The sequence below is a fragment of the Malus domestica genome, chromosome 09, assembly GCF_042453785.1.
Source record: "Malus domestica chromosome 09, GDT2T_hap1".
Taxonomy (NCBI): Eukaryota; Viridiplantae; Streptophyta; class Magnoliopsida; order Rosales; family Rosaceae; genus Malus; species Malus domestica.
In genome coordinates, this window is record NC_091669.1 from 33,194,219 (window position 1) to 33,220,590 (window position 26,372).

Here is a 26,372-nt window from a genome sequence, read left to right on the forward strand (position 1 = left end):
AATAGAATATTAGTAGTTCCGTGTTCTCGTAGAAGGCCTAAAAGAGTTTGAAAATCCTTCTCTGAATCATTAGCTATGGTGATTACTTGTGTCGAAGTTTCTTTTTCTTTTTGCGCTCCACTCTCTTAAAAAAAAAAACTGTAATAAAGCATGTTAACAAAATAAAGAATAAGAGTACAAAGCATATCTCATAAATAAAGAGTACAAGCATAACCTCATACATATACATAACAAAACAATTCTGCTATAATATATACTAGCTAATGAATTAAACCCTCCATCGCTCTAACCCTAAACTACCCGCCAAGGCCCCCCTCGCTCCCTTCTCAACCCCAAAGCCCTCTCTCTCAAACACAGTGATAAACCTAAACTGCCCACAAAGCCCAGTCCCTTCCTCTCTCTGACAAAGCCATGAACTGCCGACTGAAAGCCAAATCAAAGGCCAAGTCCCTGGTGGGATCAGTATCCTCGAATTGGAAGAATTCAGCCCAAGCGGCGAAGCTCCTAGGTGAGTTCCGGACTCGTTTTGGTATGCTTTTCGTTTTTCTTTTAGGGTTTGTGAGGAGGAAATAATTTCGATTTTGCTGATAACATGCTTTGATCGTTTGAGCAAACATACTAAAGAAAATTTGGTTTTTGGCTGCTGTGCGTGAATTTAATTAATTCATACCGAATTTTTTGTGTGCATAAAACTATATCCCTTTTAATATATCGTATATGTATCTTTTAGGGTTTATATAATAGCAGCTAGATGTATTGTGTTGACCTGGGTAGAATTCTGAACAAATTTCGCAGGAGTGGATTCAAATGGATTTTCTGTAGACATGGTTGCAGAGTTCATAGCTGCAGAACTCCACTCGGAGTGCTTGCCATTTCTGAACCCGTCACATGAAGGCATGTGGTGCAAGATCAGCCTGTATGAAGGTCAGTTGAAATTCTAAGCCAGCTAAGAAAGTCGTATCATACAGTGCAATGTGCATGGCTGATAACTGCATGTGCATCATCCGAGCTAACTGTAGGGAAAATGCCAGTTTTTAAAGAAAAACAAAAATGTGAACCGCTCCGGAGACCGAAGAGTAAGGGTTCGGTTGTAAGCTTGTGCAAAACCAGTGGCCTAACAAAATAATAAAAAGGTTTTTTTAGCCAAAATGGTCATTGAGATTTGTCCAACTTCTCACTTTGGTCCTTGAGATTTAAAATCAATAGAAGTAGTCCATGACCATCAATCATTTTGGTCATTCGGTGAACAATTATGTAAATAATGATCAAAATAACAAAATTACCCTCAATATAATAAACAATAGGTCAAAATGATTTGGCAAAAATTAAGGGTATTTTTGTCATTTTATTCTAATTTTTTGGAGATTTTTCATGGAATGACCAAAATGATTGATTGTGGAAAAACTTAGGGACCAATTCTATCGATTTCAAATCTCAGGGACCAAAGTGCGGAGTTATGTAAATCTCAGAGACTATTTTAGCTAAAAAGTCTAATAAGAAATCCTTTATGGATTTCTATGGAATTATAAAGATTATCTTTATTGTCTAAATAATTAGTTATAAAGGTAAAGTTATCAATTTATCAGTAAAAATTTAACTGAAAAGGTTACGTAAAAGTGAATTAAAAATCGAGTGCTAGCGAAGGTCTCAAACTTGTAGAAAATTTATGAAGATGCCTATAAACTACAGGGGTGTTATTGTAATTAAACCCCAAAAGTTAGTATATAAGGGAAACCTCTTATCCCTCTAACCAATAAACTACCGGCCAAAGCCCCCCTCCCTCCTTTCTCAATCTCGATGTGGCCCAAATCTAACCTCAAAGCCCTGGCTGGGAGAGATTTTTCAGTGTGATAGTCACACGAAGTTGTGCATCACGTGTCTCCATATAAATTGTGGGATATGTATGTTAAAAGGTTAATAACTTAAAAATTAAAATTTTCTACCACTTACATAGAAACACATGGTGTACCATTTGTGTTCCAGTCATAACTAAAAATTTCTCCCTCGCTGGCTCTATTTCTCTCTAAATAGCCATGAACCGTCAACTAACAGCAAAATCAAAGGCCAAGCTTCACGCGGGATCAAGATCCTGGTAGGTGATGAACTCAGTGTTGATGTGTAACCCTTGAGCTAATATCTTGGAGCTAAAGTTACAAATTTTGAATTTCCTTTTTATGTGATTTATTTTTTTTTTCTGGTGTAATCTGAGTCATTGGATCATAGTCCAAGTGGTCTCTTCTCTAGCATAGGATCTAAGTGATAGAATAAGACAAGTGGCATCATCTCATAGGATGATAGTAATGAATGGTTGAGATTGTATTGTGTATTGGTGAGTGAATGATCTCCCTTCCTTTACATACATAACGGTTACAAAATGTATTTTGTTGTAAAGTGGAAATCCAAGAGACATATTCAATCATCTTCTCTCTAAACACCATTGTTGTCTTTGTTTTTCAAACTCTAACACAGAGAACTCCACTGAAATACATATAAAAACACCAACTCTAATATGGCCTCAAAGCCATGTTCGGTTATCTAAACTGGGCGTAAATCTGTGAGAAGAAAACTGAAAATTGATTCGAGCTGAAATCGAGCTCATTCGACGATCGAGGTGGTGTGATTTCTTGAATCCGATGTCTAATATGGCAAGATCGGGCACTGCTGAGCTTCGCACGCCAGTTTTCAATGGAGAAAATTATGAGTTCTGGAGTATTCGAATGAAAACCATTCTGAAATCTCATGGGTTGTGGGATCTCGTTGAAAATGGGTTCAATGTTTCAGATCCAAAGAAGGAGAAGAAGAAGATAGAAGAGATTAAGGTCACTGAAGTGGAGAAGCCGACGATAGCTGAAATCTTGATGAAGGATGCTCGTGCACTTGGGTTGATCCAAGGTGCTGTCTCAAACCAAATTTTCCCCAGAATTGTGAACGAAGAGACTTCAAAGGGTGCTTGGGACATTCTGAAGCAAGAGTTCAGAGGAGATAAGCAAGTAAGGAGCGTAAAATTGCAAGGTTTGCGTCGAGAATTTGAATATACTCGTATGAAAGATAGTGAATCCTTATCTGTATATCTTACTAGATTGTTTGATATAATGAATCAAATGAAGAGTTATGGTGAGGATCTGTCTAGAGAGAGAGTTGTGCAAAAAATGTTGATTAGTTTGCCTAGATCATATGATCCTATTTGTTCTGTAATTGAACACTCTAAGGACTTTGAAACTCTTGAGGTTCAAGAGGTAGTTGCTTCTCTGAAAAGTTTTGAACTCAGATTGGATAGACATGCTGAAAACTCTACAGAACGAGCTTTTGCTAGTCTAAATGTTGGAGGTAAAACCCCTAAGGGAGTAGGTTATTCTGGAAATCAAAAATTTCAGAAAAACTGGAAATCCAAAGGAAAGAAATGGGATAATAAGCCCAATTTTGTTCACAAACCGAATGTCTCTAATGATGGAAACAAAACAGCTTGTAGACACTGTGATAAATTGCATTAAGGCAAATGTTGGTTTGAAGGGAAGCCTAAATGCACAGGTTGTGGGAAACTTGGGCATGTGTTCAGAGACTGCCATGGAAATAAAAATATACAGAAGGTGAACTATGTAAACCAGGTTGAAGAAACTGGTACCCTGTTCTATGCATGTAATGCTATGACAAATGTGAAGGTGAATCACTCATGGTACATTGATAGTGGTTGTAGTAACCACATGACAGGTGATGAAAGGTTACTAATCAACATTCAAAGGAATCTGACTTCCAGGGTGAAGATGGGAACTGGAGAAATTGTTCAGGTTGCAGGAAAGGGGACTCTTGTGATAGAGACCAAATTGGGAAGAAAGCACATTCAAGAAGTGATGCTTGTTCCTGGACTTGAAGAGAATCTGCTAAGTGTTGGACAGATGATGGAACACGGGTACTATCTAGTGTTTGGAGGAAATGTGGTGAATATCTTCGATGGTTGGTCACTGGATAATCTTGTTGTTAGAGTGCAGATGACAAGGTGTTTTCCTCTTACAATGATGCCCGCAAATCAGTTAGCCTTGAAAGCAAGTGTGACACACTGTATGCAGATATGGCATAAGCGTTTAGGGCATCTAAATAACAGAAGCATCAAAATGCTTGAAGATCAAGAAATGGTTCATGGATTGCCTCATTTGGAGAAAACCTCTATTATGTGTGAAGGTTGCATGCTAGGAAAGCAACACAGAGAGTATTTTCCATCAAAATCGGCTTGGATAGCTAAACTTCCATTGGAATTGGTTCACACAGATATCTGTGGACCAATGCAAACTGAATCTATCTCTGGAAATAAGTACTTTCTGCTGTTCACTGATGATTGTACTAGGATGTCATGGGTATATTTTCTCAGGAACAAGTCAAGTGCATTTGATTGTTTCAAGAAGTTTAAAGCAATGACAGAGTTGCAGTGTGGATATAAAGTGAAATGTCTAATGAGTGATCGGGGTGGAGAGTTCTTATCAACCGAATTTGACAATTACTGCAATGAACTTGGAATTCAGAGGCAATTAACCATGGCATATTCTCCTCAACAGAATGGAGTAGCTAAGAGAAATAATAGGACTGCGGTGGAAATGGCAAAGTCTATGATGCATGAAAATGGTCTTTCTTATGCATTTTGGGCAGAGGTTGTGAACACTGCAGTCTACATACTTAATAGATGTCCCTCAAAGTCTCCTAAGAAGATAACTCCATTTGAAACATACACTGGTAGAAAACCAGGTATTGCACATTTGAAGATTTTTGGGTCACTATGCTATGTGCACATTCCTTCAACACTAAGGCATAAGCTTGAAGAAAATAGTTGCAAATGTATTTTTGTAGGCTATGGAATCTGTGAAAAGGGGTACAGGGTGTTTGATCCGAGTTCCAATAAGATCATCCTGTCTAGAGATGTACTCTTTGATAAGAATGCCTCATGGGAGTGGAGAATACTGATAAGAGTAAAATACATGTCCCCATGTTTGTTGAGAATCAAATGGCAGATTGTAATGAAGGACAGAAGCAAGTGGAAGTATGTGAACCAAGTCAACTCTTGGATGCATCAACTCAAGTGGAGGATGTTATTACACCACTAAGTGAGAATGTTTTTGAAAGCTCTCAAACAACTAACCACACACCACAGAAATGGAAAAGTGTTAATGAGATCATGGCTCAGTGTAACATGTGCATTGTAGAACCTGAAAACTATGAAGAAGCTATTCTAGATGAGTCATGGAAAAATGCAATGAAATCTGAGCTTGAAATGATTGAGAATAATAACACATGGGAGCTAGTTGACAGACCATTTGACAAGCCAATCATTGGTGTTAAGTGGGTCTATAAAACCAAGCTGAACCTTGATGGATCCGTACAGAAGAACAAGGCCAGACTGGTGGCAAAAGGCTATTCCCAAAAGCCTGGGATAGACTACAATGAAACATTCGCTCCAGTTGCAAGATTGGATACTATTAGGACCTTGATAACACTTGCTGCACAGAAGGAATGGAATCTATATCAGTTGGATGTAAAGTCTCTTTTCTGAATGGAGCTTTGAAAGAGGAGGTTTATGTTGAGCAGCCACAAGGTTTCGTGAAAGAGAGTGAAGAAACCAAGGTCTTTAAGTTGAACAAGGCTCTGTATGGGTTGAAGCAAGCTCTAAGAGCCTGGTATGATGAAATAGATTCCTATTTTAGCAAGGCAGGTTTCAAGAAAAGCTCTAGTGAAGCAACACTTTATGTTAAAACTAGTGAAGCTACAGGTATCATTATAGTTTCACTCTATGTGGATGATATTGTATATACTGGAAGCTGTCCAAAACTACTTGAAGAGTTCAAGAATGACATGATGCAGCATTATGAGATGACTGATCTGGGGTTACTTCATCATTTTCTTGGCATGGGAGTAGTACAAACAGATAAAAACATTTTTATCCACCAGAGGAAATATGCAATGAAGCTTATTGAGAAATTTGGGATGAAAGATTGCAAATCAGTGGCAACACCACTAGCTGTGAATGAGAAGTTATGCAAGACAGATGGTAGTGAAGTAGCAAATGAAAGTGAATATAGACAAGTTGTAGGTAGCTTGTTATACTTGACTGCTACAAAGCCGGATATAATGTTTGCTTCTAGCTTACTTGCTAGATTCATGCATAACCCCACAAAGAAACACATGGGAATAGCCAAAAGAGTGTTGAGATATATTCAGGGCACTCTTGATTTTGGAATTGAATTTGTGAAAAGGAAGACAACTACTCTAATAGGGTATTGTGACAGTGACTGGGCAGGAAGTGAGGATGACATGAGAAGAACTTCAGGATATGCATTTACATTAAGATTCGGTATGTTTTCATGGGCATCAATCAAACAAAACACAGTGGCATTGTCCACTGCAGAAGCAGAATATGTCAGTACTGCAGAAGCAACATCACAGGCTAAATGGCTAAGGTTTATGCTTGAAGATTTTGGAGATGAGCAAGTGGAAGGCACACCAATCATGTGATAACACTTCTGCCATAGCAATGGCAAAGAATCCAGTTCTTCACCAGAGAACTAGGCACATCAATCGGAAATTTCATTTCATCAGGGAAGCTATCCAAGCAAAGGAGATTGAACTTGTTTACTGCAAAACAGAAGACCAGATTGCAGATATACTAACCAAGGCTCTGTCAAATGATCAATTTGTTTACCTAAGAGATCTACTTGGTGTGAAATCAGCTAAAGGGTTAGAAGGGAGTGTTGATGTGTAACCCTTGAGCTAATATCTTGGAGCTAAAGTTACAAATTTTGAATTTCCTTTTTATGTGATTTTTTTTTCTGATGAAATCTAAGCCATTGGATCATAGTCCAAGTGGTCTCTTCTCTAGCATAGGATCTAAGTGATAGAATAAGACAAGTGGCATCATCTCATAGGATGATAGTAATGAATGGTTGAGATTGTATTGTGTATTGATGAGTGAAGGATCTCTCTTCCTCTACATACATAACGGTTACAAAATGTATTTTGTTGCAGAGTGGAAATCCAAGAGACATATTCAATCATCTTCTCTCTAAACACCATTGTTGTCTTTGTTCTTCAAACTCTAACACAGAGAACTCCATTGAAATACATATAAAAACACCAACTCTAATACTCAGCCCAAGAGCCGAAGCTCCAAGGTGATTTCCGGATTCATTTTGGTATGCTTTTCATTTTTTGTTTTAGTGTTTGTGAGGAGGAAATCATTTCCATTTTGCTGATAACATGCGTTGAGTTTGAGCAAACATACTAAGTAAAAAATTTGGTTTTAGGCTTCTGTGCGTCAATTTAATTAATTTGATACCTAATTTGTTGTGTGCATAAAACTCTATCCCTTTTAATATATCAAATATGTATCCTTTAGGGTTTATATAAATAGCAGCTAGATATATTGTGGTTACCTGGGCAGAATTCTGAACAAATTTCGCAGGAGTGGATTCAATTATATGTATATATGTAAATGTGCGGCATGCGTATGCTAGGCTTTGTCATTCAGATGCTTTTTAACATACACATAAATACATACATACATATGATGGGCTTTGTTAATTATCTTTCGAATTCGAGATTTAATTTGGATTAAACTTGCACAGACGAAGATGACAAAGAAGACAATTTATGTCTATAGCGTTTCAGAAGAAGATATTTCTTTAATGTTTAATTAAATTTTTAATATTTTCTTTTTCTATTGAATTATAAAGATTTTCTTTATCAATAATAAGCTATAATTGTCAATTTATCAGCAAAAATTTGACTGAAAAGGTTACGTAAAAGTTTGAGAGGTGTTAGTGTAAGGTTTCAATCTTGAAGAGATTTTATGAAATCGCCTATAAACCTCAGGGGAGTTAGTGTAATTAAACCCCAAAAGTTAGTATATAAGGGAAACCTCTTATCCCTCTAACCCATATGCTACCCGCCGAAGCCCCCCTCCCTCCCTTATCAATCTCGCTATGGCCCAAATCTAACCTCAAAGCCCTCGCTGGCTCTCTCTCTCTCTGAAATAGCCATGAACCGTCGACTGACAGCAAAATCAAAGGCCAAGCTTCGCATGGGATCAGGATCCTGGCAGGTGATGAACTCAGCTCAAGAGCCGAAGCTCCTAGGTGAATTCCGGACTCATTTTGGTATGCTTTTCGTTTTTTGTTTTAGGGTTTGTGAGGAGGAAATAATTTCGATTTCGCTGATGACATGCTTTGAGTTTGAGCAAACATACTAAGCAAAAAATTGGTTTTAGGCTTCTGTGTGTGAATTTAATTAATTTGATAACTAATTCTTTTGTGTGCATAAAACTCTATCCCTTTTAATATATCGTATATGTATCTTTTAGGGTTTATATAAATAGCAACTAGTCATATTGTGGTTACCTGGGCAGAATTCTTAACAAATTTCGCAGGAGTGGATTCAATTATATGTATATATGTATATTTGCGGCATGCATATGCTGAGCTTTGTTAATTATCTTTATCCAGATGCTTCTTAACATACACAGAAATGCATGCATACATATGTATAGATACATACTTATATATGATATATTATTAATTTTTTTCTCTATACTTTTCCGTAAATTAAAAACAGATAAGAAGAAAGAGAAAAATGTTGTTCAAGACTCTCTGACTGAACTCAACGTCCAACTTGAGGATACAACTTCAGAGAAGAAAACTTGTGAGCCTGAGAAATGTGTCAACAAAGTTTGTCGTGTTTGCCTCAAGGTTAGCCACTGGACCTGTGAGTGCTCCTACCTCCGTCGTGTCCTAGCTGGCGTATCTGAGGTTGGCAAGGGCTATGTAATAGTTTGTTTGCGTTGTCCTTCAGTGCGTAACAGGTGCAAGCATAATATCAGCCGTGCTGTTTACGTGTATTGTTATATATGTAAAGTGTGGGGTCAGCACATCACTGGTGAGTGTTCGAAGATCCCAAGACGAATGAAGGAGGATACAAAGGAAAATGCGTTGATCCTGTATCTCTAGTGATATGATCCTGCTGAAGCGGAGGATTGGGATGTACGAATGCTGGAGCAGTTGTATCGTCTAAGGACGTTATTTCATGGTAGTTACTTAATTTTCTCTCTATTTTCTTTAGTTTGGGCACTCTGTATATGCCATGTTTGTTTTGGAATAAGCTAGCTCCGTCGCCATTCATGGCTGGCGATAGCAGATAGATACTATGTTGCTCGATCGTACTAGTCTAGGAAGTTACAATAGCTAGCTGCGGCAGTTTGATATGTACTCGATTGTTTTTTTGATCACTGCTTGTGCATCATTCGACCTAACAACTGTAAGCAAAATGGCAGTTGTTAAAGAAAAACAAAAATGTAAACCGCTCCGGAGAAAGGACCAGTTGTTAAAGAAAAACAAAAATGTGAACCGCTCCGGAGTAAGGAGAGGGGAGGCATTTAATAGAAAAGGGCAATGCTAGGTTTCCAAAATTTGTAGACTAAATTTTGGAAACTAAAGGACATGAAAATCGTGGTCCAGCTTCGTGTGCTTTGGTCTTCTTGGGTTTTTTTGGATTAAACTTAATTCAAATGGTTTGTGTTAAGGAAATCGTGGTCCAGCTTCTTGTGAAGGAATTTTCAGGGATTGTCATGGTCATTGCAACTCTTGTTTTGGTGGTTTCTGCCAAGGAATTGGTCATTGCAACTCTTTTTTTGCATAATTATCAACAATTTTTATTGGTCTAGAATTTGCACATCAATTGGGTTGGCATTGTCTTTGGTTGGAAAGTGGTATTTTTGCTCTCCAATCGACTGATTTTGGTCTTCTTTGACCTCTTCATACACAATAGTCTATTTGTTTGGACCGCATTCAGAAGATGACTTTCAACAACTCTCACATACATTGTGAATGGAAAGTTGTTGCGGAAAAATTTGCTAATATGGGTCTCTTCTCCAACTTTGGTATGGCATGATTTCGCTCCGTTGATAGCTCATGCCGATTTGTTTTCGAACTATATTGGCTTTCTTGATTTCCGCTTCTCAAATTTATGTACATCTCGGTATACATGTTTGTCTCACTTTTTTATTCTTAACCTTATGATGTTGTTCGATCTGTTTTGCAAGTTTAGACCATTATGTTTGGCTTTGGAGGGGTTATGTTTTATATCCCCCTCTTTTCTTGTACTTTATTGTTTTCATTGTTAGAAGGGTAAATTTTAGGTCCTCTTTTTTTCATATGCTTTTTTATTCTCTTTTTTTTTCTTTTTTTTTTTTGTCACGAAGACAACTTTCATTACAATAAAAATTAGTATAAGGCCCAAAAAGGATCGGGTAAACAACTACAGGCAAAGTAAAAGGCTTAAGCAAAATGAGAGCAGCAACCCAAGATACAACAAGAGGCCCACACAAGCTTAGGCTTGAAGGCAGCAGAAAACAAACAATAAAAATCCCTAATCTCCAACAGCAAAGACCACATCACCGCCGCCGTCACATCCTTGAAGAAAGTCAAACTCCGAATCGAGAAAGTAGACATCAAATCCAAGTTCCCTTCACAAAACCCTGCAAACATATACAAACAAAGTAACATATGGGAAGAAGGTGAGGCTAAGGGGTTATGTAAAATACACAACACTTGGCCTCGATGGAAATCCGGCATGCTGGTTGAGGGAGGGGAAGTGAGGGAAGGAAGTGGATCTGATATCCAATTTATGGTTAGAGCCTGTCAATCCAAGCACATGGTGGGATGGGCATAAAGTATCATAGCTAGGGAAGAGGGAGGAAGGGAAATAAAAGACAGAAAGCAGTAAAAGCAGGCGAAAAACGCCGGATAATGGAGAAGAATCCCTAGATAGTTGAGACCCGGATCAAGGAAAACTGAGATTAAACTCAGGGAAGAATCGAGAATTAAAAAGGAAGGGAGAAAACTGGAAAAGATGAAGGAAGAGGGAGGAGCAGAGGAGATGAGGGGAAGGAAAAGAGGGAAAGTGCAAATGAAAGAGAACCCGAGAAAACTCAAAAGGAAAAGTAGAAGAGGGAGGAAAAGAAGAAAAGAAGGAAGGAAGGGAGGATGCCTCCGGCACCCAAGCCAAAGGCTAGGGCCGACAACGAAGTTGTTGGAACTCTTTCACAAAGAGAATTTTAGAGAGAGAAAATGGGAAAGAGAGACTCGATTGTATAACAGTGAAGTAAGCTATCAACCCAAATTAAGATTCTTGATTTGCTATACACAGATCTTACCTTAATTAATAAGAGAATTGTTTCTAATAATAAATAAAGACAATGAATAGTTTGCATATCACATACAAATTTAGAGTAATACAAATTTAACGAGGATCTATTATAGCCAAACTCTTTATCTTTTGGGGGACCCAAATCTACAATAACATTACTTAGTAGATACTCGTGCTGATAGTGTGAATTTACATCCCTTTTGTATCTTTAGGATGCGACAACCACCAACGAGAGAAAAAATAAACGAAATCTCAAATTTACATCTTTCAGTAATATATCGTATTGTGATTGTGTATTTGGCAACCACATATAACATTGGGCCAAGCAATTCTACCACAAAAAAATAAAAAAATAACCCAACCCAACTGACAGCTGGCCCCAAATAGCTTTTGAGGCCCATCGACCACCAAGCTGCCTACCCTCTTTTCTTCCCGTGTTTTTCTCTGTAGTCCGTGTAGGCAAGGGTGGAGGACCTGAGACCGACGCACGCAGCAGCAGCAGCAGCAACAGCAGCTCCCTGTCATTTGTGTGTGGATTCAGCTGCTGTATTCGTAGCAAATAGCAAGTCAAGGAATCCAATTTCCCAAGGGTAGGTGTGTGTGTTTATATGACTATGATCCTCACGTATATCTGCTTCTCAATTTTTGGGTCTTCCTTCTCTGTAGCAATCGTATTCCAGATTCAAAACCCATTTCGTCAATTTCCCCAAATTTCGTGTTCTCAGTCGAAAATTTGAGTTGGGTATTTTTTATATGACCAATATGTCAGGATAAAAAAAAAGGTTGGTGTAGTTTCTGCAGGTGTATGTAGATTTGGAGTCAATTGGGTGTTAAATGATGTATCCTCCATTGACGTTACACAAGCACCAAGTGACTCCTCCTTCCCCTTTGCTTTCTTCATCTTTATTTATATTTTTAGATGTATAAATTGCACATCACTTCAATGGAATTTTGAGTCCTGAGCCTCCGTCTAACATAAGATGAGATGAGAGAAAATCGATTAAGATGATTTTGAGACCTAAACCAAAGACCAACTGATACTCCGGTTAGAAGATGCTATTATGAGACGGAGGCTCAGAGCAAAAGGGTAGAGGAAGACTTATGAAAGAGACCATAAGAAAAGATATGGTGTACTTAGTGCTAACCGAAGACTTGGCGCAAAATCGAGCGCAATGGAATATAGGCTTGGTTGTTGTTGTAACATTTTTTTAGTCAAATGATAACTGGTATTTATTAAATTAATCGAATGCGAATCGATACATTGACATCTTCAGCTAAGATATTGATTTTGGTTTTGGATCATCTCTATATGTGTAGTTGGGCTATGTAGTACCATAACTAAAGATTTCTTCATCTATTTTCTGTTGTTATTTTCGTATTAGGCGCATATGTGTTAGTTTCAGTTTATTATGCTAACTTGGGCTATCTAGTAAAAGTTTTGTCCTCCTGTCGTGTATTCATGTACTGGGTTGATTCTGTAATTAATACTCTTTCATTTCTTTCATATCAGATAAGCAACCATTAGAGTTACACTAATCTGAAGAATGACAATATGATGTCTGAAGACGCTGGACTTAGGAATGACAATATAATGTTAGTGGTTTATGATGATGCTTCGGATCAACGATCTTTGTCTTTGGATGATACCAGCAGCACTGAGGAATCGCCTGATGAGACCAGGCTTTCATTGGAGACCACAAATGATCTAACTCCATATATTGGACAAAGATTTTCTACTCATGATGCAGCTTATGAATACTACAGTGAATTTGCTAAGAGATGTGGATTCTCAATCCGGAGGCACCGCACAGAGGGAAAAGTTGGGGTAGGAAAAGGAATTACAAGACGCTACTTTGTATGTCACCGGGCTGGAAACACCCCCATCAAAAACTCCAGTGAGAGTAAACCTCAAAGGAACAGAAAGTCCTCCCGATGCGGATGCCAAGCTTACATGCGGATAAGCAAGACAACAGAATTAGGAGCACTGGAATGGCGTGTCACAGGTTTTGCAAACCACCATAATCATGAACTCTTGGAACCAAACCAAGTTCGTTTTCTTCCTGCTTACCGAACTATTTCTGAGTCTGATAAGAGCCGGATACTTATGTTTGCCAAGACAGGAATTTCGGTGCAGCAAATGATGAGGCTCATGGAGCTGGAGAAGTGTGTGGAACCGGGGTGTTTACCATTCACTGAAAAGGATGTTAGGAATTTACTCCAGTCATTTAGGAAATTAGATCCAGAAGAGGAGAGTATTGACTTGTTAAGAATGTGCAGAAGTATCAAGGAGAAAGATCCCAACTTCAAATTTGAGTACACCCTCGACTCAAACCACAGATTAGAGAATATTGCATGGTCATACGCATCATCAGTCCAGGCATATGAGTCATTTGGTGATGCCGTGGTGTTTGATACTACTCACCGCTTAACTGCATTTGACATGCCACTTGGGATATGGGTTGGAATAAACAATTATGGTATGCCTTGTTTTTTCGGCTGTGTGCTTCTACGAGAGGAAAGTTTAAGGTCGTTTTCGTGGGCGTTAAAGGTAAGAGTGACACTATGTTTATTTTTCATCTTCATAAAATCTGTCACATCACTTGTATACTTTACAGAGGGATACCGTAAGGATATCTTGGACATACCCGTTGATAGGTACTTAAGTTTAATTTGGACTTTGACTAATACATTGTTGGATGGACTTGGATTGTCTGCCCTCCCATTTCAGTGCCTTCCTCGTGCCCTCCTGTTTGTGTGGTCACGGTTAAGCCACGTCAACATTTTATATTACTATTTCCTTTTGTTTTATTATTTTTATAAAAAAATAATATAAAATGTTGACGTGGCTTAACCTTGACCACACAAAACAGGAGGGCACTGAAATGGGAGGGCAGACAATCCAAGTCCTTGTTGGATACCATAAGTAACTTGGTCTAGCAAATGAATTAGGATTCTCTTTTGTGACACAAACAAAAGCCATGGAAGCATGTGACAGTGTAAACCAGGGAAGCATGTGACAGTTTAAACTTAGTTTCTGAAATAAAGGGTTTCAATAGGATAGGTGGGAGGTGAGAAAGCTTAAAGTGTAATATTAATGATTGGTCAACCGTAAGAGATGTTGCTTAGGTGATTGTGGTTCATACTTCAAGCAAGGGACTGATTCTTTTTTTCCTTTTTTTCTACTTTAGATTTGAATCATTTTTGGCAGTTTTGTAGTACAATTGTATAATGCGAGGGAGCAAGTCCTTATCAAATTTATGGCAGTTTATCTAATGAAGTTGGGGACTTTTCTTACCCCCTAGTAAATGCCAACAATCATCTCCTCTTATGTGTTCAGTATATCAGTCTTTTCCTGATAACCAGTTTGAACTAAAACTTTTATGTGTTGAAATATTCTTATACTCATGATGAATGTCTGGCATCTGCAAAACTTCATCACTCCCAAGTTTACTTTGGTTTTCGTTTTTGTATGAAGGCATTCCTGAGCTTCATGTATGGGAAGGCACCACAGACAATATTAACTGACCAAAATGTGTTTCTGAAAGAAGCAATAAGCATGGAAATGCCAACTGCTAAGCATGCACTATGCATATGGATGATAGTGGCAAAGTTTCCCTCCTGGTTCAATGCTGTTTTGGGTGAACGTTACAATGAGTGGAAGAGTGAGTTTTACCGCATATACAATTTGGAGTCCATAGAGGATTTTGAGTTAGGATGGAGGGACTTGGTAAATTCTTTTGGGCTTCACTCTAACAGGCACATAGTCAACTTGTATGGCCTACGTTCGTTATGGGCATTACCGTTCTTGAGAAGCCATTTCTTTGCGGGAATGACTGCAATTGGGCAGTCAAAGTCGATTAATGCATTCATCCAACGATTTTTGAGTGCACAGACCCGACTTGCGCACTTTGTTGAACAAGTATGTGTCCCATTGCTCAATTTACAATTAAATTTGAAGGTCTGGTTATACTCTGATTCATTTTAGTGTCTTGCTTGGTCAAATGTAAAGGTAGCTTGCAGATGATATTAACATATGAAGATTGATATTTCAGTATTAGGCTATTTATTCAAAGTGGTTTTGTAATTCTACCTTGCCTAAGATTTTGTAGTACATCAGAACATGGAAATTTGTGTGTTTCCGTGTGTCAAACAACATCAAAGCACACACGATTTTAACAGGTCAAAAACTGTAACTACAGAGGAAGAAGTGTTGAGCTACAGTAATATTTCTTCCTGTGGTCAATGTGTTATCTACCTTTGACCCGGACATGCTAAAACTTAAAAAAAAATTCTTTGGAACCTGAGTTTTGTCAATTAGTCCGTTTAAATGTGCAATTTTTCAGCTTATATGGAGGTTCTATATGGTACACAATTCCAATTATGAGGGTAAAGTGGAGGTTGATGAATGTTAACCTGCTGAGTGCTGACTGTACTGTAAACAATGTTTTCCTGTGATTGCTTCACGCGTGAATGACAAGCATAGCTCCTTCTACTGATTTCTCTGTGTGGTTTACACCTATCACAGTTGATTTTCTACACTTGTATGAAAGTGTTTTTGGATGGAACATAATTTTACCTGTCATTAAGTTTGTGGGAAGTAGTAGTCTACTTTTGGAAAACCTATTTTGCTGGTATTTAGGAAATAAACTTAATCAAGAAATAGAGTTAGCCTGAAGCTTATTTAATATACATGTTGGTTAATGCGCATTTAGGTGGATGTATTATAGGATGCACATTTAAGGAGCCATGTCTCTTTGTGAAGATGCATGAGGCATATCTTATGATATATGAGGCATCTCTTTTTTTTTTTTTTTTATTTATTCTTTTGTGTTTTTGTCCTCAATTGTTTACTTCGGTTTGCATGAGCAGGTGGCTGTTGCTGTGGATTTTAAAGATCAAGCTGGAGAACAACAAACAATGCAACAGAATCTCCAAAATATTTGCCTTAAAACAGGAGCGCCCATGGAATCCCATGCTGCCTCAATCCTTACACCTCATGCTTTCTCTAAGCTTCAAGAACAACTTGTTTTGGCTGCCCACTACGCATCTTTTCAGATGGAAGATGGTTTTCTTGTGCGACACCACACAAAAGCTGATGGAGGTCGTAAAGTGTATTGGGTTCCTCGGGAAGGCATCATAAGTTGCAGTTGCCATCACTTTGAGTTCTCTGGAATTCTCTGTCGGCATGCTCTTCGAGTTCTATCCACAGGAAATTGCTTTCAGATCCCTGATAGATACATTCCTGCACGATGGCGCCGGATCAGCATGCCTTCTGCAAAACTCCTTCAGAGTTCCCCAAATGAACATGCGGAAAGAATACAGTTATTGCAGAATATAGTCTCAACTCTTGTAACAGAATCTGCCAAGTCTAGGGAGAGACTAGATATAGCAACTGAGCAAGTCTCCATTCTCTTATCTCGTATACGAGAGGAGCCTGTTTCGTTGCAAAGTACAAGAGAGATTTGTTCTACGCATAGGAATATTTGATTCATACCTAAAACAGATAGCGTAGTCCAAGTTCTCATGGACAGCGACGCTTGTCAAGGTTTGCTAAAGAATGTAAGTCGGACAGGCTTGGAAGCTACAATTTGCATCAGAGGCTTGGAAGCTGGTATGTCGGATAAAGTTGTTGCTTGACCTTTTTTGTAGTTGTTTTGGTACCCATGTGATGATGGTTGTTTCGTATGCCCTACTCTGGCCGATGGATGAAGAAATTTCTGCTTGTTGCCAGTCGGGATAAAAGAATGCGGATACATAGAGGCACGGTTGTTTTGAAGCAATGGACGGATGTTTCTCCCTCAGTTGATTGAGTCGGAGTGTCACGCGGTTCCTTGTCTTCACGAAATAGGGACACCAGACGAAACAAGGTTGGATTGGTTACCAACAACTGGAGCACCCTGGAGATATTTGGAATTGACAATAACATGCAGCGGTGCACGCCAACTAAAATCAGGCAAGAGGCTTGTAGCTCGAAGCGATAAGAGCATTTACTCATGTATTTGATGTTCTTTGTTCGATCCCGCACTCCCAATATCACTTGTATCAAGAAAGACATAACTAAGAATCAAAATCGAACCTCGGCAACTTCGAATGGATGCCACATCTTATATCTGCATCTTCTTCAGTTTGACGAAAGAAAAAAAAACCCAACAACCTGTGAGTAAAACAGAGTTGGTGTTCACAATAGAAAACAGCTCTTAACCACATATAACAGTGGGCCAAGCAACTCAAGCACAAAAACACAGCCCAACCCAACTTACAGTTAGACCCAAGCAGCTTTTTAAGGCCCATTAACCAGCAAAGCTGCCTACCCGTGCTACGTTGTTATGCCCTTTATTCGTTAATTGCATTTTACATCACAAAGTTTAGACGTCATTACCAAAATGGGTCACAAGATTTCAATTTCCGTATATTACACAACGGGATTTCAAAGTTGTACCAATTCAACCTCTCTTTAAGTTTCACATTCTAATTAGACTTTACAAAGTGGTTTAATTGATGCAATTCGAAAATTAATATTAAGGACTTTTAACGAAACATTTTCGGTACTGTTCACTTTTAATGAAAAATTAAATTTTTACCATTTTCTGGTACTATTCATTATATATTTATTTGTCATTTTTCATTAAAATTAAAGTTATTTTGACATTTTTATTAATTTTCCTTTAATATTAATGGTATTAATTTGCGAAAATTGAAATCTCAAAACCTAATTTACAAATGGCTTCAAATGTTTTGGTGTAAAATGCAATTAACCCCTATTTTTGTACCAGTGATATGCATTTTTCTCTGCAGTCGGTATAGGCAAAGCGTGGCGAACCTTAACCCTCTAGTTTATGCGAAGCCTGAAGGAGGAGGACCTGAGACAGACTCACGCAGCAGCAAATCGCAAGTGAAGGAATCCAATTTCCCATTTCCTCAATTTGCCCAAATTTCGTTTTCCTTATCGAAAAATTATAGTTTCTGCAGGTTGCTGTAGATTTTGATTCAATTGGGTGTTACAGATTAAATATGCATCCTCCATTGACGCTACACAAGCACCCCATGTGTGCACAAGTGAGTTCTCCCTCCCTTTTGCTTTGCTTCTTTTTCTCTTTATTTTTTATCAAATTATTTATATGATTTCGGGATTGGATCGTCTCTGTTTGTGTAGTTTGGGAGTCATGTGATTCACTGCCTGAATTGCTTCGGCGTCTCATAGATTGTATTCAACTTAATGGGAAACTGAACCCGTAACTAGTTGCGTCTGTCTGTGCCAAATTGCCAGTACAATTATAAACAAAAAAAGCATTTGAAGTGTTTTTTGGAAGATATGCTTCTAAGCATAAGTGCTTTTTGAAAAAGCATTTTCAAACGGGTAGTCTAAGGGCTCGTTTAGAAGTGATTTTAAAATAACTAAAAGCGTTTTTGATGAAAATGTTTTTCGAATCAATCCATAGTAAAAATGCAATTGAATCCTGGAAAACGCTTTTTACAAGAAGCACATAACTAGTCATTCTTGCAAAAGCACTTCAATTGCTTTTGGAACCCAAAAACATTTTTTCTAAAAGCGTTTTCAGTTATTTTTAAAGCACTTCCAAACGAACCTAATTCATAGGAGGCTTGCCAGTGTGTAGCCCAGCTAATGTTTGATTTCAAATGGAGAAAAATTGACAACTTATAGACAAGAGTTGTGTAACCTAATTCATTCATGATATAAACACGTATGGAGCTACACATACGCAACCAAATAGATGAGTTATGTATCAGGATTTGTACAGCCAGTTCTGTTATAGCTGGATACAGTTTGGGGTTACAATTTATGAGGTTAAGGGAAGATGGTTTTGATCAAACATCTCTCGTAAATCTGCCAAGAAAAGTCATGAAAGTTGTTATCTTGACACGAAAACTACCGTCAAGACTCCTATTTTGAGGTCTCAGATGGTTTCTGGTGTAGGAAGTTTCAGTTTTTGCTATTCAAGTTATGAAATTAAGCAGCAAGTTGATATATTTATTTTATTTCTCTTTGTGTGCGGGTGTAGATCATCGAGGAGTTTCAGAAGTGTCATGTAGATCATCCTATTGCAAAATTCTTTGGTGAATGTACAGACCTCAAAATACAGCTCGACCGTTGTTTCCGACAGGAAGTAAGTCTTAGTTATCCGAGTCTTTTTATTTCAAAAATAGAAACCGATAATTGTTGTAGAGTCTTGTTAATTATTTTGGGGTTTGGGGTAATAGTTTTGGAATTACTGCAACAGAAAGCTGTGAAGAGGAAGGCAAACTTTGAAGAGAGTAAAAAACTCAAGGAAAGGCTACAAACTTTGAGGAAGGAAACTGCTGAGATAACCACTGAGAGTTCTGTACAAGCTTAATAGCAAACCGAGGCATTCTTTCAGCGACGGAAATAAGGCGCAATATCAGGTATACTTCCACAGATTACGCTTCCACGACATTGATGTGTAAGAGAATGTTTCAGAATAATTTGGAAGTTTGAGGAATATTATCTGTCGAAAATAGAAGTATGATTCATTATCAGTCATAGTTTCAATGGAACTGTGTTATATGTTGAATAATACATGAGCAGCTTCTTTAAATTGCAAATCTTTGTCCTCTTGAGATATGTATGCTAAATCGTAACTAGAAGTTTAATCTACGTTACTTGGGAAAACTTTGGCGAATGGCATCGCTTGAATTTCAATCCACGATCACCACTAGTTTCGTTTCACTGCTTTCGCAACGACATTTTAAAGGATCGCCTTACCTTGTATCACCAATAGGGATGGATAAATACCCATTGATTATGGGTAACCGCGGGTTATCCGTCCATTTAAATTAAACGGTTACGGTTATGAGTAACCGTTTAGTTTTAAATGGTTATGGGTATAACCGTTTATCCGTGAAATTTAAATGGGCAGTTATAGGTGTTAATCGCGGTTATAAACGGATAACCATTTATCGATTTATTTTATATATGTAAAATTAACACAAACCATGTTCCCTATCGGACAAAACTTAGATCAATGTTATTGACTATAGTGCATGATTTCTATAGCTAATATAATATAGTTTTCCTTAACCACTTTAAATTTTATGGTTCATTATATATATTTATGTTAATATTTTACATTCCGAGTTAAATAACCCAATAATACTGTTTTTTAATGGTTTTCGTAACCCAATAATACTTAGCAAATTGTATATTACCCTCATTGTTAACAATTAAAAATATCATCGGTAAACTATTATTTCAATTATTGGAATGGTATAAGGGTTTTCAAAAATTAAAATGCAGAAATGTATGATGAATGTACCTATAACGGTGTTTAATTATTAAAAAAAGAAAATTATGACAAATTTTTCTTTTTTAATTTTCAACTTGTTAAAAAAATACGTAGACGGGTGAAAATGAGTAAATGGTAAAAAAGAAAGGATAAACAGGTTAATAAATAATAAATGGATTAACGGGTATTAAATGGTTAAGGTTAAATGGGTACACGGTTATGGGTATGGTTAACTGTTTATAAACGGTTATGGGTATGAATATAATCGTTTAGGCAATTACCCAATGGGTAAACGGTTATGCGGGTATGAGAATAAATAGTTATTGATAAATAACCGCGGTTACCCGTCCGCCATAACCGTTGTCTATCCCTAATCACCAAGAGACTCGAACAAATGCCACAATGCAGAGCTTTAAATGGGTGCTCTAGCTTCATCAGAGACTGGCCAGCACGTTATGGGCAGAATTTATGCTAACGGAAGCAAAGAAAATTAAAAAACTGAAACAAGATCAAAGATAATTTTGAATCACTCCGAAGGCTGCACACGCGTTCTTTATTTCACAATACGAAAATCCTTGTGCAGGAAAACATTCTCAAAACTTAAATCCTCAACAACCCTTTACGATTTAAGTTACAGTAGGAAATTAAAAGACAAACCCTAGATCGAAAGGTTGAAACACCATTGGAATTTGTATCACTCCTGTTCTCCATTGGACCATTGCCAGTTACATCTCCGTCATCATTGTTCAACTCAATTAAACTAGCTTTGGATGTGCTTTGATTTTTCACTTTTTGCTTAATTTGCTGGATTTGAGAAGGACGATCTCGAGGAGTCCATCATGCCGGAAATGGGGAGAAAAGAGACGGGGATCAACAGGTCCGGGAAGAGTGAAAGAAACGGCAAATGGTCCAGGCGGGCATAGTTGCTGGACTCTCATATGGTACACAGTTGATGAGTTTCTCAAAAGTTCAACACCGTTCATGACTCCTTGTATATGAACCTTTCCATCACGTTGGATAACACATTTTACGTTACCTGCGCTAAAGATAAACCAAATTTCCCACCAATTATCTCCTACTTCATAGTTGGTCAATGAAATTCGCAATCTCGGACTACATTATGTTTAGCTGACACACGAACAACTACGAGGATTGAGGATTGAGGATTGAGAATTGAGAACTGAAAGTGAAAACACATTACCTCGATTCGTTCGGAGACCAGGAAGTGCAACTCGAGCAAGGTACGCAGCTTCGCTCTCGCCAATGTCGACAACACCGCCACTACCTTCCTTTGCAATTGATGTTCCGGTCAAAGCAACGCCCGACTCCTTCGAACGTGGATGACGATTCCCAACATTTTCTGCTCCCATCTTGATCACTGACACTCAGATCAGATTTCATTCAAATATTTAGAATGCACCACAGTAGGAAAACATAACAAAACAATCAAAATTGTACAAAAATGCAAGTCGTGGGTTGCCCACGTGATTCTGGCCTTCCTCTTCAACGTACTGCGTCGGATTCAAACTCTTCCCTCCCATTGGCATAGATTATTGTAGAAAATTATAATTCCGCAATCCAAAATTGTGTTATGAAATTTCATACCGGCGTCGCCGAAACCGAGGGAAAATGACGGAGAATCTTCCAATACATCAAAAAATGGATGGGTTTCTGAACAATCCAACACCCCAGGTCCTCGGATTGGTGGTCGGAAATGGGAGATACGCTCGGGTTCGTCGGGTCGCGGCAAAATTAATCCGGACCGGATCCTAGTGTTTTGGACGGAGTGAATTTTGAAAAGCAGATTTTCCAATTTGAAAACGGGCCGGGTCTAGATTTGGTAACTAGGAAAATGGGTTGGGCCAGCACACAATTTTGCGTTAATTGTAGTGAGAAAGGAAAGGAGATAAAATTGGAATTTAATTAGGTAATTTGTTTGAGGTTATAAAATTTATTTTAGTACTACCAAATCAACCATTGGTTGGTGCATGCATGCTACTTACTGTATATCAATTGTACAAGGAAAGGAATAAATTGCTATTTAACTCGGAGTAATTTGTTTGAGCCTTTGAGGTCACAAAATATTTTTTGAATGGAAGGTTTAAAATTATCAATATTAGAGCAGCTCCAACGTATGCTGGAACCCAATGGACAAGTGACGGGAATGACCCACACGCCCCAGCAACAACCTCCAGCCCATGTGAGCGACTGGGGAGGGAAGGGGCCCGAGTGAGAGGCCCGGCACGAATTGGTGGCACGAGAGCCCGAGGGGAATGTGATGCATGGTTGATGTCAGCCACGATATAAAATTAATAAAAAAAAGTAAAAAAATTAATAAAAAGGTAAATAATTAATAAACAAAAAAAGAAAATAATTAAAAAATCCCAAAAAAAATAAAAAAATCCAAAAAAAAAATTTGATTTAGTTTTTCTATAAATATGGTATCATTATCTTCCAACTTACACCATAATTTTATATTTTCTCGGATACTTTGGGTTGTAATTTCTTATTTAATGACACGTAGTACAACAAGACCGATTGAAAATCATATCCGAAATTACAAATAAAATTATTTTTTATTATTTTATAAAATAAAAAATACTAATATTTTATTGCCTATTGCCATGACTATTCAGTTTAGGGTGGAGATGCAAAAGACAATTACTGTTCAGTGAAGGCAGTTACAGTTCACTTGAGGCTATTCAATAGTGAGTTGCCCAAGGGGGCCGTTGCAACGCTAGAGCTACTCTTAGGATTGAGTCAACAGCGTCAAATTCACTTGTTTATTTATTTGTCGCTCATACTCATTTTAGGAATAAGAGAAAAAATAAATAAATCCAACCCATGAAAACCATCCAGCCCAACCCATCCTAAAATGGTTTGGGTGGGTTGGTTTGCCTATTTTCTTGTGTAAAAGGGGTTGTAATACTGACAACCCGAGCCTATTGAGCTAGGCAAAGAGATGAAGTCCAACCTGACCAACCCACCCAATGGTCACCCCTATTAGTTAAAGTGAAAAATTGTTTCCATTGACATATATTAGAAATAAAATATTCATTACCACCTATGTCAAATATGAAATAATTTGCTGATCTTAAACAAAGAGAAGTAAATATTATTTAAAATACAAAAGAAAATGGATAAATTACATAAAATCACCTCAACTATGAGTCGCATATAATCTCATACTCCATATTTTGAACATTGCAATGTTATACATCATCTTATAACTTTGTCGCAATGTCATACCTTCATCAACCTTTCTGTTAAATGCTGACGTGGTAGGACTGGAGCCCACTCATTCGTTAACTGAAATAAAAAATTAATTAATTAATAATAAATTATTCTTATTTATTTAACAATTAAATTTCATTAAAAACAAATAATTTTATGGACCCCATGTTTGTTTAACAATTAATTTAATAGAAATAATAATTTTGTGGCCCCCACACCCAATCTCTATTTTTCTCCTTCAAGCTCTCCCTTCTCTCTTAACTTGCGTCTCTTTCTTCACCCCTCAGCCACAAGTTGCACTGTTGTAACCGCATGTTGCACTGCTGCAGCCTATGCTCCATTAAACCTCCAACCTTTACCAAAACACACGAAATTTATCTCAAAATGGAGATCACAAAACAAGGAATAGAAATATACCATTTTTAGGCCAAGTTGTGGTCGGATAATGGCCTGAGCTTGTTAGCCCAAAACTGGGCTTGTGGTTTCTCACGAAATTGAGGCAAATTCGAGCCTCCCGTGCTCGAATCCTAACCTCAAGATGAAGGGGAAGTGATATGTGGCCTTAGTCTCGTCCAATCCGACGAGTAATTGACATATTTTTCATCGAAAAATCGTGAGGTGGTGGCGGCATCCATTTGTGTTAGTGTACAGAGTGAGAGGTTAGAGAAAGTTGGGAGTTGAGCGTTGAGGGAGAAAAGAAGAGAGAGTGACACGGTTGTGGATGTGGTCTGGAACGTGGCTGTTCTTTGGGGGTCGGCTTCTCTGTGAACATAGAGAAGAAAGAGACGGTGATAGTTGGTAGAGAAAAGAGATTTTAAGGGAGAAAGAGAGAGATTGGGGATGGGGGGCCCACAAATTTTTTTTAATTAAATTTAATTGTTAAATAAATAACAATAATTTATTATTAATTCATTCATTTTTTATTTCAGTAGACAAATGAGTGGGTTCCACTCTTGCCACGTCAACATTTAACAGAAAAGTTAACGGAGGTATGACATTGTAATAAATTCATAAGATGGGGTATGACATTGAAATGTTTAAAACATGAGGTATAAGGTTGTTATGCAACTCATAATTGAGGTGGTTTTGTGTAATTTACCCAAAAGAAAAAAGATTGTTTGTAACTGCAAGTAATTGTGCTCCAAAGAAGCATTGGACTAGTATGGTTTGCAATGTTAAGTGGTACCTTTCTAAGAGTGTATCAAGGCTTCCATTGTACAAAATTCAATTGTACCATGTTTATATCGCACTTGAAACCGCGCCTTCGCCTTCGTCTTCGCTTTCCACAACACTGCTTTCCTAAGGCCATCTCCAACCGAGGGCCGGCCAGAGGGCTCATTTTAGCCATCTGACCCTCCAATAAATTAATATTTTAATGACCAGTATAAGGCCATATTTGCTTCCATCTCCAACCGAGGGCCATAGGGTTTGTTTTAGCCCTATCACAAAAAATCGTCTCCAACCGAAGGCCAAAAGGCCATAGGGCCAAATATAATTTATTATTTAAAAACTACAACTTAAATTCAAATCCAACAGCTAAGTGACGTCAGCTAGCCGTTGGATTTGAATTTTTTTTTGCTATAAATATGGTGGATATTGGGCTATAATTCACACAACTTTGAATTCAATCTCTTTCAATTCAAGTTTGCAATAAATTCCAACTTTAGATCCTCTTTGGATTCCAATTGGGGGCCCTCATCCAATTCCAAATTGGAAGAAAAATGAGCGCAAATGAGACGAGAAGATGAAAAGTCTGATGAAGAAGTTCAAGTAAGGCGTAACAAACAAAACAGAGCAGCAGCCATGGCTGAGGACATGGTGTGTCAGCCAACTAAGGAACAACCTCAATGGGGTGGCTCTGTTGCTGGTCACTTTTACAAACCACGAGAAAGAATGATGACGCATGCCAATCTGATGAACAACTACTTCAACCTCAACTCGGTGTACACAGAAGATGATTTCAGACGTCGCTTCCAGATGAGGCATCATGTCTTCGAGCATTTACTTCATGATGTCCAACAGGTCAATCCATACTTTCGACAAAAGCAGGACAAAGCAGGCCGCCCTGGTTTCTCACCTCATCAGAAGGTTATTGTTGCACTCTGAATGATGGCCTGGCTCCCCAGCTGATTCAATAGATGAAACCCATGGTATGTCTGAGTCTACATGCCTTGATACTCTTGAACATTTATGTGACACAATTGTTCATGTTTACAAAGACGAGTACCTTCGCGAGTCAAATCAAGAAGATCTGAATCGATTCCTTCGCAAAGCTAAAGACTGTGGGTTTCCGGGCATGATAGGGTCATTAGACTGCATGCATTGGGATTGGAAGAATTGTCCCACTAGATGGCAAAGAGGCTTTAGCGAAAGGTCGAGAAAGTTAATTGTTTTGTTAGATGCGGTTGCCTCATATGACACATGGATCTAGCATGCTTTCTTTGGAGTCCCTGGATCCCAAAATGACATTACAGTTCTTGGGCGTTCACCCCTCTTCAAACGCCTGACAGAAGATAAAGCACCTCAACTTGACTACTACATCAACGGTCGTCAATACAATATAGGGTATTACTTGGCTGATGGCATTTACCCAAAGTGGGCAACACTTATCCAATCAATTCCAAACCCTAGGAATGACGCGAAAAAGTTGTTTACCTTACACCAAGATGCATACCAGAAAGATGTTGAGAGAGCTTT

The 26,372-nt window shown here is 38.0% G+C and overlaps 4 protein-coding genes and 1 long non-coding RNA gene across 8 annotated transcripts; 3 read left to right on the plus strand and 2 right to left on the minus strand.

Moving 5' to 3' along the window:
- Window positions 1-221: 221 nt before the first annotated feature.
- On the plus strand, window positions 222-9,239 carry LOC108171865 (uncharacterized). 2 transcript variants are annotated; one of them, XM_029108614.2, is made up of 4 exons: window positions 256-508; window positions 796-924; window positions 8,016-8,114; window positions 8,590-9,239. In XM_029108614.2, the coding sequence occupies exons 1-4, from the start codon at window positions 412-414 to the stop codon at window positions 8,979-8,981; spliced, it is 717 nt and encodes a 238-aa protein (XP_028964447.2). In that variant the 5' UTR covers window positions 256-411; the 3' UTR covers window positions 8,982-9,239. The 2 variants fall into 2 exon arrangements, with proteins under 2 accessions (XP_028964448.2, XP_028964447.2); XM_029108615.2 differs by lacking the exon at window positions 8,016-8,114 and having other exon boundaries at window positions 222-508.
- A 2,371-nt stretch (window positions 9,240-11,610) lies between these two features.
- LOC103444226 (protein FAR1-RELATED SEQUENCE 11) lies at window positions 11,611-17,285 on the plus strand. Of its 3 annotated transcripts, none has more exons than XM_008383147.4 (4): window positions 11,611-11,768; window positions 12,689-13,726; window positions 14,654-15,097; window positions 16,048-17,285. In XM_008383147.4, the coding sequence occupies exons 2-4, from the start codon at window positions 12,731-12,733 to the stop codon at window positions 16,663-16,665; spliced, it is 2,058 nt and encodes a 685-aa protein (XP_008381369.1). In that variant the 5' UTR covers window positions 11,611-11,768; window positions 12,689-12,730; the 3' UTR covers window positions 16,666-17,285. The 3 variants fall into 3 exon arrangements, with proteins under 3 accessions (XP_008381369.1, XP_008381370.1, XP_008381371.1); XM_008383148.4 differs by having other exon boundaries at window positions 11,632-11,772; XM_008383149.4 differs by having other exon boundaries at window positions 11,765-12,048.
- Window positions 17,286-17,925: 640 nt separating this feature from the next.
- LOC103444225 (uncharacterized) lies at window positions 17,926-19,761 on the plus strand. The gene is made up of 3 exons (XM_029108616.2): window positions 17,926-18,234; window positions 19,200-19,304; window positions 19,419-19,761. The coding sequence occupies exons 1-3, from the start codon at window positions 18,190-18,192 to the stop codon at window positions 19,530-19,532; spliced, it is 264 nt and encodes an 87-aa protein (XP_028964449.1). The 5' UTR covers window positions 17,926-18,189; the 3' UTR covers window positions 19,533-19,761.
- Window positions 19,762-20,978: 1,217 nt separating this feature from the next.
- Window positions 20,979-22,214, minus strand: LOC103444224 (increased DNA methylation 3). The gene is made up of 3 exons (XM_029107536.2): window positions 22,047-22,214; window positions 21,643-21,819; window positions 20,979-21,477 (listed from the first exon to the last, which is right to left on the minus strand). Exons 2-3 carry the CDS (start codon window positions 21,809-21,811, stop codon window positions 21,227-21,229), a joined length of 420 nt encoding a protein of 139 aa, XP_028963369.2. The 5' UTR covers window positions 21,812-21,819; window positions 22,047-22,214; the 3' UTR covers window positions 20,979-21,226.
- A 1,311-nt stretch (window positions 22,215-23,525) lies between these two features.
- LOC114826780 (uncharacterized) lies at window positions 23,526-24,393 on the minus strand. The gene is made up of 2 exons (XR_003775825.2): window positions 24,093-24,393; window positions 23,526-23,750 (listed from the first exon to the last, which is right to left on the minus strand). It is a non-coding gene; the product is annotated as an uncharacterized lncRNA (long non-coding RNA).
- Between the last annotated feature and the right edge of the window lie 1,979 nt (window positions 24,394-26,372).